This window comes from Silene latifolia, unplaced genomic scaffold (genome assembly GCF_048544455.1).
Source record: "Silene latifolia isolate original U9 population unplaced genomic scaffold, ASM4854445v1 scaffold_20.1, whole genome shotgun sequence".
NCBI lineage: Eukaryota > Viridiplantae > Streptophyta > Magnoliopsida > Caryophyllales > Caryophyllaceae > Silene > Silene latifolia.
This window is the reverse complement of record NW_027413163.1, coordinates 2,736,371-2,751,719: the sequence shown is the minus strand read 5'-3', so window position 1 is coordinate 2,751,719 and position 15,349 is coordinate 2,736,371. Positions and strand designations below refer to the sequence as shown.

Here is a 15,349-nt window from a genome sequence, read left to right as displayed (position 1 = left end):
CATAATTACAAATAATAATAAAAATACAAAGCTATTCCTATTATACATTTGTAAAATGGAAAAACTAATAAAATAAAAGTGATACGAGATATAGGCTATAACAACGGGTAAAAACCGTTGTAAAAACAAAAAGCGGACGTTGTTAAAGCGGCCGTTGTAAAAGGTATTTACAACGGTTAGGTTATTTACTTAAACCGTTGTCGAAAGTATTCACCACGGTTAAAAGCCGTTGTTGTTGCGTGTAAGCCGTTGTGGAAAGTGTTTCAAAAATTTGGCGGGAATAATATAACAACTGTTGTGATATGTATAACCGTTGTTGTAACTTTCCCTCCAAAATTGTGAAGGCTTTTAACAACGGGTAAATGCTACATACCCGTTGTTGAAATTTGTAGCAACGGTTCTTTGTTTAAAACCTGTTGTTGTAACTTTCCCTCCAAAATTGTGAAGACTTTTAACAACGGTTCTTCGTTTAGTAACCGTTTTTATTACGAACTCCTAATGTTTTTAAAAATTAAATATGTTTCATGTCATTCAAAAACCTGCATATATCAGCAGCACCATATACCAGCACCAACATAAATCACAGCTGGGTTCATCAGAACTCAATAGATTCAATTCAACCACAACAGAAGCATCATATATATATATATACTTACAAGGAGTTAAATTTACATGAACTAATCATTCCCTAACTTCAACAAAAAATTTACTAATAAGCTGATCTAAGCTATGAGTATCATGCATTTCTATGTTCTAAGACGTATTTGCCCAACATGTCCCTTACCTTGTCTATATCTAAACTTTTGTACGGCTGAATCTCTTGTGACGGGTTGATTACATACTGCGGAAAAAACAAAGACAAGACATTATTGTAACAATGCAACATCAAATACTGCATAGCAACATCATGGTATAGCAGCAAGCAAGACAACATCAGCTCTAATTTAAAAAAACTAATAAACACATTATTAAATTACTAACCTTTTCTGGAATAAAGATATATCTTCGCCTAATAATCTCCGACATGAACCGACAAACGTAGTATCCACATTGTATGCTATCCGGCTGGCGAGGGGCCTATTATTACATAAAAACAAACAAATGAGAGAAGGCTCACATCAGAATCTTGAACTTTAGGTATTGTATTAGTATTAAACACAGATTTTTGCACTTAATGTATTGTATTTGAGCATGTACCCCTGTTATCGTAATAAAATTAGGGCCATCATCAGAATCTTTCGTCGGTTGATCCTGCTCGTTAGCTCTTCTCTTCTCAAAGGCCCTTTTTTTTAAAAAAAAAAAAAAAGAAGGCAGAAACTCATTTTTTTAGGGGCAAAAATGAGGTTTTTGCTATAAATAAAAATTGAAACTTAATATTATTATAAATAAATCGGTATTATAAACTTACTTATTAATCAAGCGCTTAAAAGTCTCGCTTGGTTGATTATGTAAAGAGTCCAACCAAAAAATTTTCTTCTTTGTCGGCATGATGGCTGCTAGCACCCAATGAGTCCTACATAAAGAGACATCATCATTATTAACAAGTACATATATTAGTTATGAAAATGCAATTGTAGGGGGAAACGTAATATTAATTTGTTTATTACCCTTTTTCATTATAAGGGGCAAAAATCATCTTCTTGGTTGTCGCCAATTGCTGAGCAATATAATCTACCCGATCTTCGAACGAGTATTCCGGAATAAATAAAGATAAAATATAGGGGCACAGGAATCTGTATTGATCAGATGGAATCTTCTTCTCGGGGATCACTCTCAATTTCAATATCCTACATTATTACGGTATTAATTCCGGTATTTAAAACACTATCTAGTAGTCAGAATATTAGAATATGAAATTATTTATTAAGAAACTTACTTCATCCAAACAAGTAGGTGTTGGACATCAATCTGGTCTAGGCCAGCCCAAATGGCTAGCATATCCCATGACATAAGTGCTTCGCGCTCAACCCCTAGAATATCCTCCTCGAGCGGAATAATTATCAATTGTTCGTTGGCTATGCGACGGCAAGCCCCCTCATACAGTTTCCTCATCGTCACCGTTCTTACTTTTTGCATGTAATCCTTCCCAGAATATTGTGTGGAGTTTAAACTCCTAACTTCTTTCAGTTCGGGGAAATAATGATTCTTTGATTTTGTGCTACTACCACCAGCCTACACATGTAGATAATTAAAATAATAAAAAATCCAAAGGTAACATATCCTAGTTGGAGTAATAAAAATAAAAGCGTACTTAACTAAATACCTCATCAACCTGCTCTTTCAATGATGAGGTAGTAGTAGCAGGTATGACTGGGAACTTAGGCTTATCAGTCTTTTTTGTCCCCTACACAAAATTACCATGCTTTTTAGAAATACAGACAAAATATAAATAAAGGGAGCGAGGTTTTAAAAAAAATGGAGAATTTAATTAAATACCTCATCAAGTTGTTGTGTGGACGAGGTAGTTGGCATGTCCGGGGACTTAGGCTTTTCTGCCTTAGCCGGCTTTTCTGTTCCCTACATACAAAAAATTTCCATGCTTTTTAGAAATACAGAAACAAAAAAAAATTAAAGGGAGGTTTTCATAAAAATGGAGAAGTTAATTAAATACCTCATCAAGTTGTTGTCCCGACAACGTAGTTGGCATGTTTGTGGACTTAGGCTTATCCGCCAAAGCCGGCTTTTTTGTTCCCTACAAAAAAAAAATAACATATAAATTTAATATATAAAAACATTCAACAATTAAAAGTGTAACATATATATAAAGGTATTTCTTCTAACCCTAATCGCTTTACGGCTTTGGCGGAGACGACCGAGCCAAGTAGATGTGAGTTTCAGGCCATTGGATGAAACTTCCAACCGCATCTCCCAGAATGGTAATGTCGTCACGAACTGGGACAGGCAGTTGAAAGTTTTCATGGCCTGGAAAGACTGTAGTTATCTCTACTTTTCTATGATTCGGCAAAAGTTTTTCGCCATGAACTACTACAGTTTCACTGCTGCTGATTTGGTGTGCATTTCTACGAGATCCCGCCAACACGCACATATGGATTTTTTTTAATTTAGGGTCGAAGAATAATCGGCCTCTTGTTTACAGCCTGAAGAATATACACATACATTATTATATCCCAAAATTTAATAGAATTCATATAAATTTAACTAATTAAACACTTCATGCGACCTTACGAAAACAGTGAACCGACTTGAAGGGGATGTATCTTTATTTTCCATCAGCCGTCTTCTCAAGTTGCATCTCCTTTTCGGACCCATTATTTACCTAATAAAATTAACCAATGGCACGATGTCGAAGTTATAGCATTAGAGCTGGCAGGGGAACACAACCCCGATCTTACCCAAAAAAAAAGAAAAGAAAAATAAGGAAGTATTAGGTACCGATCGGCTTTAGTTGTTACAACTTGAAGCATTAGGTACCGATCTTTCAATCTCGTTGACCGATACTTCCTTCTCATATATTGCCAAGGTAGTAGAGGCCTCTTGACCAATCTGTTGTACCTTATTACCCCCTTTATAAATGACATCCTCCATCATCTTCACTTCTTCTTCGGAAAGCTTGCCTCCATTCAACTTTAGTAGTACGGATGCCATTAATCAAGTCTGCGTGCCAAGAATGTAATGTTTTAGCAATTTTTATCCCAACAATAACATGTGAATTGAACTTAAATGAAAATAATAGAATAAATAGTACCATGTCACCTTCTCGGACTTAGTCTTCCTTTTCTTCTTTTTCAGGGCAGTTGTCCCATAATATTTCGTGACTCCAACCTGTAACGGGACGCCCTCAATCGACCTGGATGTTCGGGTCGGCCAATCGCTCTAGCAAGAACGTCATTACGACCATTGGGAGTGAATTTCCTTCTTCTACCTCCTTCAATACGTTGTCCTATAATATATTAAATAAACTTCAAATTATATTTGTGACTAAAATAATAAAGTTAGTAATGAACTCGTCTTAATAAAATAATGCTTACTATGTTGGCCAACACTTCCTCATCATATTTGTCACGCGACCGGGATCCTTTAGGCGTGTGCCCTTCTTTATAAGTTACATGCCGATCCAAGTTGGTCACTCCCTTTGCCACCTACACATTAACATGGTAACATTTATACATGTAAATGTGTATCAATGCAAGTCCAAGTGTGATTAAAAAAATAAAGTCTCACAGGCCGGGGAATAATGCATGCTACTTACGAGGTTCTCTTCTATCTTTCTGTAACCGCCTCGAGAACCATACCATTTCCCCTTCTTGCATGAAATGTTAGCACAATTTCTTCTGCTAACGGCCTTCAAATAATTATATAAAAGCGCAAGTAGATGAGATAATAAAAAGATTATATAAAGGACTCATTAATTAAAAAAATGATAGGTAAATCGTTAAAAGGCGAGGATATTTAACCTGAAACTTCTCAGTAGTTCTCATCTCTTTGAAAATATCCCATTGTTCCTGACTGATGGTGGGACACTTATTGTCTTCCGGTGGGTTCTTACGCATTTCCCCCGTTGCCTTGTCCACATACAACCAATCCCTAGCAACGTCACACTTCCACTGCCTTAGGACATCCGCTACCTTATGCATTATATCATGGCATTCATCGGGTATAATAAAGGCTTCCTTTACACGAGCCAAGTATAACTCCGCCAATTTTGGATTCAAATTTCTAATGTCATCTAAATGGATAGGCACAAACTGTCTTGTACAACATCCAATCCAACTGGATAAATAACCCGCATTTGTACCAGTAGGGAAACCCTTCTAGCTCCATGTTATTTCCATCGGGTCTTTAGCGGCTATAGCTGCAAGGGCTTTCTGGCACTTCGTAGCACCCCTCTCACCAGGCTTATTATCCCCAGGCTTATTATTCTTTTGACTTCTTTTCCGTTTTTCACCCATGATAATCCTAAAACCCAAATATGAATGATATAGGAAACGAACAACCTAACAACGTACATGCAAAGTATTATCTAAAACCCTAAACCCTAATAGGAATGAAAATTTTAAACAACAGATTGAGCTTCTAAAATCCTAAACCCTAATAAGAGGAGTGACGTAGATGATGCAGGATGATAAAGATAACAAAGAAGACGAAAAACAAACAGATGCATGAAAAAGAAAAAAGATGATCGTCTTAAAACCCTAATGACGAAACACAAAATTAAAGTGAACATACCTGATGATGATGATGATGATAAAGAGAATGAGCAGGATGATAAGGGAAGGCAACGGAATCTGAGCGTCGGAAACTGGGCGACGGCCGGCAACGAGAATGTAGAAAGCAAGGAAGAGAGAAGAATAAACTCAGGATACCAACGGTTGAACTGGTGTTGTGTGTGTTTGTGTGTATGCTGTATGTGTTTGTAAATTAGTTTTTTATTAAGACAAACTATTGACAACAGGTGCTTAAAGCAAAACCGTTGTTATATGTTAATAATAACGTGTCAATAAAAGTCAACCGTTGTCAAAACTTTATTACAACGGTTAAAATATACCCGTTGTAATATATTTTCACCAAATTTGCGGCAAAATGAAATATGTCAAAAAAATCAATGACAACGGGTAGGGGTACTACAACCGTTGTTGAAAGTAATAACAACGGGTAATGTAACTATAACCGTGTTTGATTGTAATAACAACGGGTAATGTAACTATAACCGTTGTTGAAAGTATTAACAACGGGTAATTTAAATATAACTGTTGTTATTGTTGAACCTTTTTTTTTTGAAAATTACTGTAATTCCATTACAGTCCAAACCTGTAACAATACATACAAGAATGCAATAAGCACCATATACTTTACGCAACATTATTCAAAGAATTTCAACACCAAAGATCCACATCTAATAATAAGATCAAGAAAATAAGACAACACCAAAGATGCATGCATACTTTGCATATCTAAGCTACGGGATTTACCATGCCATGCAAATTTGGGAATTTTTATTTAACAATGACCATTATTGATTTACCAATAAATTAAACCATCAAATTATTGGTCTGAAAATGACTCAAAATGTTGGTCGTCCATATCACTGTGTCTTGATGAACCATCTCAGGATCGGAGACGTTTCTTGGACGTCATAGTTTCTTCGTTAACCCAAATACCTTCACCGTGGTCATCACGCATATAGATGCTTTCAGTGTCCTCATGATCAGTGTCAACATCGTCAAAATAAGATACAGTGGTAGAGTGATCCATTCCCTCAAAAACGACATCCTGATCATCATCACCATTATCGGATGGACTACTCCTTCTACTCCTTATAGACAAGACATACAATGCAGACCACTTCTTATCCATAGGATCAGTGACATAGAACACTTGTTTAGCTTGGGATGCCATTATGAAAGGATCATCCTTATTATTGCCAACCTTACCCAGATTGACCAACGTAAATCCCATCATATCCTTTTGGACACAATGGAGGTTGTTATCAACCCAGTTACATCGAAACAAAGGCATTGTGAAATCAATGTAATCTAGTACCAATATTTCTTGAATAACCCCATAATAAAGGCATTTTCCCCAAATAGGCTTTTTATCTTTTGGAGTAGCAAAGTGCATTGCCTCAAATTCAGAACTCACACCACTATTTTGCATTGTGCTCAACTTGCTCGCGGGTGTAAAAAGTATATCCATTAATGGCAAAACTGCTGTAAAAGGTGACCCTGGCATTTGGACCTAAACCAAGACGTAGTAACCTAGGAGAGATGTCATCACCAGTTTGATTCGTACACTCTAAGACAATATTCCTAAACCACTCTGCAAACGTCTCCGTATGCTCGTTTGCAATCCACTTCTCGGTCTTGTTTGGGTGATCGTATTTGAGCTCATCTTTGTGTTGTTGAATATAAGGTTTCACCTCATCTTCGTTGTTTAGCACATACGTGTGTGCTAAATGCAACATTTCACGTGTCACAATTTTTTCAACCCGGCCCCTAATACCTTTTCCGGTCATCCAGTCACTATGAAGATTCTTAGGAACGCCAATCAACTCCTCAGGGGAGAGATGAGCGTAACAATATGAAAGAGCTTCGTCTAAAATAGCGCGTTCAGCAATACAACCTTCCGGACGATACCGATTAGATGTATAGTCCTTGTAGACTTTCATCAATCTTTCGAAAGGATACTGGTATCTCAAGTACACGGGCCCAAGGTACAAAATCTCCCTAACCAAGTGAATGGTCAGATGAATCATGATAGTGAAGAAAGAGGGTGGAAAATACATTTCCAACTGACAAAGAGAGGTTACAACGAGGTCCTGCAATGAATCCGCGTTATCGGGATCGATGACTTTCTCGCATATGGACTAGAAGAAGAGACAGAATCTAGTTGTAGCATATCTTACCTTTTCAGGTAAAATAGAACGAATAGCCATAAGTAGTAATTGTTGCATCAAAGTGTGACAATCATGTGACTTTAAACCGGTGAGTTTTAGGTCTTGCATCGACACTAGGCTTTTGATGTTCGACGAATAACCATGTGGCACTTTAATTCCATTCAAGCATGCACATAACTCTTTTTTCTCATTCCGTGAAAGGGTATAAGCTGCTGGCGGTAAAAATGTACGATTACCTCTCTTCTGTGGTGCCAACTCTAGCCTAATACCCATCATTTTCATATCTTCTCTAGCTGCGGCATTATCCTTTATTTTACCAGGAACATTCAGAAGGGTATTGATAACATTATCACAGACATTTTTCTCAATATGCATGAAATCGAGGCAATGCCTGACCTCCAGGTCAGGCCAATATGGAAGTTTATCAAAAAATATGGATCTTTTCTTATACCCACGAGTAGACAATTTAGAGCCGCTCTTCTTCCCATAATCTATCTCAATATGCTTTACTTTCTGATAAACTTCATGCCCACTCAAAATTCTAGGAGGTTGACGAAGTTCTTGTCTTCCATTGAATGCTTTTTGCATCTTGCGATAACAATGGTCATGATACAAGAACCTCCTATTTCCCATATACACATACTTACGAGAAGAATTCAAGTATTCAGACTCGATATCCTCCCCACACAATGGACAAGCCTCTTTCCCATGAACTGTGTGCCCAGAAAGGTCGCCATAAGCCGGATAGTCAGATATTGTACACAATAACATCGCTCTCAAATTGAAAGTTTCGTTCTTATATGCATCAAATACTTCTATCCCACTATCCCACAACAATCGCAAATCATCTAGAAGAGGTTCCAAATATACATCTATATCATTTCCAGGTTGTTTAGGGCCGGAAATTAACAACGACAACATCAAATACTTTCTTTTCATGCACACATATGGAGGTAAGTTATAAATAGCCAACACTATTGGCCAAGTACTATGTTGGCTACTCATGTTTCCGTGTGGGTTCATTCCATCAGTGGACAGCGCTAGACGTAAGTTTCTATGTTTATTGCCGAACTCAGGATACTTAGCGTCGAACGATTTCCATTGCATACCATCTGCCGGGTGTCTTAGCTTTCCATCATTTATTCTTCCTATTTCATACCAAGTTAACATTTTTGAATCATCGGGATTTGCATAAATCCTTATGACTCTTGGTATCAATGGAAAATACCACAACACCTTAGCCGGGATCCCTTCCTTATCCTTATAACGCCACTCCAAACATTTAGGGCAATTGGTTAAGTTTTGATATAATTTCCGATACAATATGCAATCATTTGGACATGCATGTATTTTCTCATATTTCATACCCACTCTTCTTATTAGTTTTTTCGCCTCATATGTCTTAACAGGTAGAACATTACCATCAGGAAGAAACTCCTTTATCAAGGCTAAAAAACTAGTGAAACACGTGTCACTCACCCCATTTGCCCACTTGATATTATACAACTTCACCACAACCGACATTTTTGTGAACTTACAACTAGGATACAGAGGTGCTTCAGACTCACACAACTTCTCATACCAATTACTAGTGTCATCACCTACATCTTCAAAAGTAATCGACTCATCATCATTCTCTTCATTATCTATAGACCCAACATTCAACTTCTCTACTTCCAACTCTTCCAACTCAAAAAACTCGGCAAACTCAGGATCATCTGTTAGCCTTTCGTGTACCTCAACATCATCTTCTTCAGAGTTATTGTCTTCCTCTAATGATTCCCCATGAAAAATCCAACGTGTATAGAATCGACTAAATCTCCACTTTTCTAGGTGTATTTTAACGTCCGGAAAAGCCATATAGCTAATATTACCACATCTTTCACAAGGACATGCAATACTAGAAGAACCTTTCAAATTGTTCGAAACGAATTCATAAAATTCAGCTAAACCATCCTTATAGTTGCCGTCACTCATATTTCCATCAATCATCCAAGTTCGAGTTGTTATTCTACATTCGTAATAATAGGCAACTAATTCAGAAAATACAATAATAGGCAAACAAATAAACGAAATTACAGAAAACAATTAAGCTAAGAAACATATATATATATACCTGATTGATAAACACGATGAGGGAGAGAAGACGGTGACAACAGTGACGGAGATGAAGACAGAGAGACGATCAGGGAGGAATGGAGGATGATATAGTAGCACTATTAGCTTGTGTTTGTGTTTTGTAGCGTATAGCATAATAAAGCAATCTGTTGTTCTTAAGATTTTCCTAACATTAATAACAACGGTTATTGAGTCTACAACCGTTGTTAAAAAGTATTAAAAACGGGTTCTAATATAACCGTTGTGATTAGTTTTCACTAATTTTGCGCCAAATTATTAACTATGGTTAAAATGTATTACAGATTCAACCGTTGTTATTAGTTTTTATATTAACAACGGTTTTTCAAGTATGACCCGTTGTTAAAACCTATAACAAAATAACAATATCAATAAACGTATGTCAAAAAACTAGAGAGAGAATGTAGAGAGAGGCTAGCTCTGAAATTCCTGCAACAATCTTCTTAGGGATCTGAAAAATGGCAAAAGCAAAAAAACTACCTAATAATAATTCTAAAAATAGTAATAAAAATTCTAAAAACCAAAAAATTACTGCAGGTCAGAGGATAGATGAGGATTCATCAGTACAGACGGAAATTAGTGCTACTGAAAGAGTTCCAGAATCCAGGGCTAGGGTTTTGGAATTCACAGACCAGACCCTTGAACCTTATGATCTGGATGAAGATTTGGATGCGGTTCCTGAAGTTTTGGTGCCTACTGAGGAAAGTGAGCCTGTTTCTTCTACAGAAGTAGTTCCTGACGAAGTAGCACCTACTCCTGGTGAAGCTTATGGAGGATGGAAGGAGGTTTCTCGTGGGAAGGTAAAATCTGCTCCTCTTCTCAAGCTTACAATTGATGATGTTAAGGAAGAGATTTCATACTGGTCCACTTCTGTTTTTGGATATGTGGTTGGTGCTAACCCGCCATGGAATGTTCTGGATGGGTTTATTAAGAGGATGTGGAAAGAGGAGGACTATAATCAGGTCTCCTTTTTGCCTAATGGGATTTTCTTAGTTAGGTTTAAGACTAAGGAGATTCAACAAAAGGTGATTCAACAAGGGTATGTGATGTTTGACAATAAACCAGTCATTATAAGAGAATGGACTCCTTCTACTAACCTTGTCAAGGAGAAGCTTGATAAACTGCCTATTTGGGTTAAGATGGTTGGTCTTGACTTGAAGTTTTGGGGGAAGGAGTGTCTGCACAAATTGGGAGGATTGATTGGCACTGTAATCAGACGTGATGAAGCAACTGAGAAAAAGATGTTTCTGGGGTATGCTAGACTTATGATAGAGGTCCAAATCAACCAGCAGTTCCCAGAATCTTTGAGTTTTTTGGATGAGGAGGGTCAGGAAAGGAAAGTTAGGTTGGAGTATGATTGGCTTCCTATAACTTGTAACACCTGTCGTGGAATTGGGCATGCTACTGGGCAGTGTAGGAAGAAACCCAGTACACAGAAGGTTACTCAAGTTTGGAGGAAGAAGCCTTCAGTTCCTGTGGCTGTTACACAGGCTACACCTAAGGTTGGAGTGATTGGGGATAGGAGTGGTATCTCCCCTGCTCAGACTGCATCAAGATTGAGCAGGCAGGATACTCATCACCCACCAATTACACCAGGAGGCCATTCTTATGTGGAGGCTGTTAAGCTGTCACTGAGGAAAGAGAAGGAAACTGTTGAGCTTAATTTGGATAAGGGAAGTGCACCAGGGATAGATTGTGATAATGGTTAGACTGGGTTTTTGGAATGTTCGTGGTCTCAATAAGGTGAATAAACAGCTGGATATTAGAAGATTCTTGCATCTAAATAAAATAGACTTGTTTGGTTTGATTGAAACTAGGGTGAAGAAGAATAAATGGCAGAAAGTAAGTAATTTTATCACTAATAGTTGGGCTTTTTGCACTAATCACCAAAGTCACAAAGGTGGTAGATTATGGGTACTCTGGAATCCTCAAGTTCTCAGCATTGACATACAACATATATCAGCTCAGACCATTCATCTGAAAGTTTTAGACAGAGGAAGGCAATTGTATTACTGGGTCACTTTTGTTTATGGTTTTAATAAAGTAGTTGAAAGGAAAGTTCTATGGAAAACTTTGGAAAGCTATTCTAAAATCACTCCTGGGGCTTGGTTGGTGGGAGGTGATTTCAACAATGTGTTGCAGTGTAATGAACGGATAGGTGCTCATATAACTAATGCAGAAATGGTTCCTTTTCAAAACTGTGTTCTGAACTGTGGTCTTACTGATCTTAAAGCTGTGGGGTCTTTTTTCACCTGGTGCAATAAGCAGGAGATGCAGTCTAGGGTTTATAGCAGAATTGATAGGGTCCTTATAAATGATGATTGGTTAAATTTGCATTCTGAGTCTTTTGCAAATTTTCTTCCTGAAGGCATCTATGATCATTGTCCATGTGTAATTCAGTTGGATAGTAATGACAGGGCTAGGAATGTGCCATTTAGATATTATAACATGTGGGGTAAAGCTCCTAGTTTTTTGGAAATTGTTAACCAGCACTGGAATGTGTCAATGTATGGCACTCATATGTATAAGTTGGTTACCAGAATGAAGGCTATGAAGAAAGATCTAAAAGCTTTAAATAGAGATAATTTTCATGATGTGGAGAAAAATGCTCATATAATGCAGCTGACCCTGCAGAATATTCAGAAGGATTTGCAGTCTTCTCCTCATGATGCTGAGTTGATTGAAGCAGAGAAATCTGCTGCTGATGGTTTTAAAGTCTTGGATGAAGCCAGGTATCTTTATTTGGCTCAAAAAGCTAAAGTTAGTTGGCTTGAGGAGGGTGATGAGAATACAGCTTTCTTCCACTCTGCTATTAAGAAACGTAGAATGGCAAATAAGGTGGTTCAAATTGAGGATGAGCATGGGAACACTCTTACTCATCTTCAGGATATTAATGATGCTTTTGAAAGATACTATCTTAATCTTTTGGGCACTAATAGTTCAGTGAAGAAGGTGCATTATCCTACTGTGAGGCAAGGTAACATATTGACAGTGGAGCATCATAGCTACCTTGCCAGACCTGTGACTGGGGAGGAAGTCAGACAAACAATCTTTTCCATTCCTAGCAACAAATCTCCTGGACCTGATGGGTTTAACTCACAATTCTTTAAAGACACTTGGGGGGTTATTGGAGCTGATGTGGTAGCTGCTGTTCAGGATTTCTTCTCCTCTGGCAAGCTGCTCAAGCAGATAAATAACACCACCATTACTCTTATTCCAAAAGTTGATATGCCTAAGAATGTTAATCAGTTTAGACCTATTGCTTGTTGCAATACAATTTACAAATGTATTGCAAAGATTCTATGCAATAGACTTAATGAGGTGTTGCCTGCAATTATCAGTCCTACCCAGAGTGCTTTCATCAAAGATCGAGATATTGTTGAAAATATCTTGATATGTCAAGACATCACAAAGCTTTACAACAGAAAGCACTGCTCGCCCAGAGTGATTATGAAACTGGATTTGCAGAAGGCCTATGACACTGTTGAATGGAGCTTCTTGGAGGATATGCTCAAAGCTCTAAATTTCCCTCCTCACTTTCTCAATATGCTGATGGAATGTGTGACTACTCCTCACTTTTCTTTGTCACTTAATGGTGAACAGTTTGGGTACTTCAAAGGGAGAAGGGGTTTAAGACAAGGGGATCCCCTTTCCCCTTTGTTATTCACAGTTTGCATGGAGTATCTCACTAGGGTTCTAAATAGAGTCAAGGATATCCCTGGTTTTAAGCATCACCCATTATGCAGGAAGATCAATCTCACCCATTTATGTTTTGCAGATGACCTACTGGTCTTTTGTAGAGGTGATTGGGATTCTATGACTGTAATTATGAGGGCATTCAATACCTTTTCTGCTGCATCAGGCCTTCAAATGAATAAACAAAAGTCTAACATCTATGGGAATGGTTTGCCTAGGGAATTACTGGAGAAGTTTGCTCAGTTGAGTGGGTTGAAAATTGGTAAGCTTCCTTTTAAATACCTAGGAGTGCCCATAGCAGCTAAAAAACTCTCTGTTCTGGATTGTAACATCTTAGTGGAACGTATTGTTGATAGAATCAGAGCCTTGGGGGCAAAAAAACTCTCTTATGCTGGTAGGTTGGTGTTGATTAAGAGTGTTCTTAGCACGTTACATAGCTACTGGGCACGGATTTACATTATTCCTACTTGCATTATGGCGAAGATTGAGAGTATTTGTAGGAGTTTCTTGTGGAAAGGTGAAACCTCAACTGAATCCCCAGCACTTGTTGCCTGGGATAAGGTGTGTCTCCCAAAGAACAAAGGAGGGTTAGGGGTATGTGATTTGAAGAGATGGAATATTGCAGCTGTTGGTAAGTATGTATGGTGGCTGATGCAAAAAAAGGACCATTTGTGGGTAAAATGGGTGCATTGTGTTTATATAAAAGACTGCTCTTGGCATGACTATAAACCTCCACAGGGGAGTAGTTGGGCTTGGAGACGTATTTGCAGAGTAAAAGATAGGTTGCTGGCTGGGTATGTTGGCAATGATTGGCTAAGTGTTGAAGGTGTTTATACCATTGCTGCAGGCTATCAGTGGCTGGGTATAGACTGTCCAGCTGTGGATTGGTGTCCTTTCATTTGGAATTCTGCTGCTATTCCTAAGCACCAGTTCATTGGCTGGTTATGGGTTCAAGGTCGTCTGTTAACTAAGGATAGACTGTGTCGTATGCACATTAGAGCAGACACTACCTGTGATCTTTGTGGTGTAGCTGAGGAGAGTCATAAGCACCTCTTTTTTGAATGCGTATACAGTCAATTGTGTTTACAGCAGATTAATGGTTGGAGTCATGGCAATATAACGCAGGCAAATCAGTTGGAATGGTGGAGGAAGATGAGGACCACTGGTAAGCAGGATGTGTATGTCGCCATTTTCCTTGCCCTGGTTTATCACATCTGGTGGGCCCGCAATAATTGTAGGGTTAATCGTCAGTGCTCGACTCCGAGGTAATTTGCCAAAGGGTCAAGTTTGATGTAACAGTAAAACAAAAGCAGGTTTGTAAAGGAAGCTCTAGGAGATTGTTAGAAGAGTTCCTTAATTAAATAGAGGTCTAGTTGCTGATAAGAATTGGTAAATCTAATTCGTAATATGTTGTATGGTTGAGAAATCTTGTACTTGGGCTTCATGGATTAATGAAATTTCTTACTTTCTACGAAAAAAAAAAAAAAAAAAAACCTATAACAACGGTTAACAACACAGAACCGTTGTAATTAAGTTTGGTAAAATTCGCGGCATCAATTCTACAACTTGTTTTGATGATTTTCGTGAATAAACGTTGTTAAAGGGCCGTTGTAGTTGCCTGTATTTGTAGTAGTGTAAATTACAACCGAATCAATATTCCCTTTCATTACGGGTAATATTGATTAAAACTAAGGCCATACTAAGATAAAATTACATTATTCAAAATTATATAAATAAAAAAAATATTCAACTATTGAAATATGCAGCATTATAATAAGTACCTATCATGCCAAATGATTTGCCAAATCGCCCTATTTAACTTATGTCGTATATATAACTCGGTTTTATGGAAATGCGTGATAATAACCTTTTAAAATCACTAATTAACACTTAAATCACATCTAAGCTCAGTTTAATTATCCTAACACTTTTTAGGACTCAGAAATTAGTCATCACTCAATTTTTGACAATAATTCAACTTGATTTAATTTTATGCTCATTTTTTACCTTAAAATCATAATATTTATGAAATAAATAAAAATGAAATTATAAAAATTTAAAAATTTGAATTTCAAATTTTTGAACATTCTGGAATAATTCCATGACACTCATAATGTCAAAAATCATGGTTAAAATTTTCGATTTAATTTTGAGAAAATATAG

General features: G+C 37.4%; 1 protein-coding gene across 1 annotated transcript; it reads right to left on the bottom strand.

Annotated features, from left to right (window-relative positions):
• Window positions 1-565: 565 nt before the first annotated feature.
• LOC141638393 (uncharacterized) lies at window positions 566-2,115 on the bottom strand. The gene is made up of 6 exons (XM_074447806.1): window positions 1,877-2,115; window positions 1,608-1,787; window positions 1,463-1,513; window positions 1,198-1,282; window positions 978-1,077; window positions 566-841 (listed from the first exon to the last, which is right to left on the bottom strand). Exons 1-6 carry the CDS (start codon window positions 2,074-2,076, stop codon window positions 747-749), a joined length of 711 nt encoding a protein of 236 aa, XP_074303907.1. The 5' UTR covers window positions 2,077-2,115; the 3' UTR covers window positions 566-746.
• Between the last annotated feature and the right edge of the window lie 13,234 nt (window positions 2,116-15,349).

Bases quoted from the DNA above. Each gene is read 5' to 3' on its own strand.
- LOC141638393 (XM_074447806.1), bottom strand. From the start codon at position 2,076: ATGCAAAAAGTAAGAACGGTGACGATGAGGAAACTGTATGAGGGGGCT. The intron at 1,514-1,607 runs GTAATAAACAAA...CTCTTTATGTAG, and splicing joins GCCCCTTATAATGAAAAAGG to GACTCATTGGGTGCTAGCAG. The intron at 1,078-1,197 runs GTACATGCTCAA...ATGTAATAATAG, and splicing joins ATTTTATTACGATAACAGGG to GCCCCTCGCCAGCCGGATAG.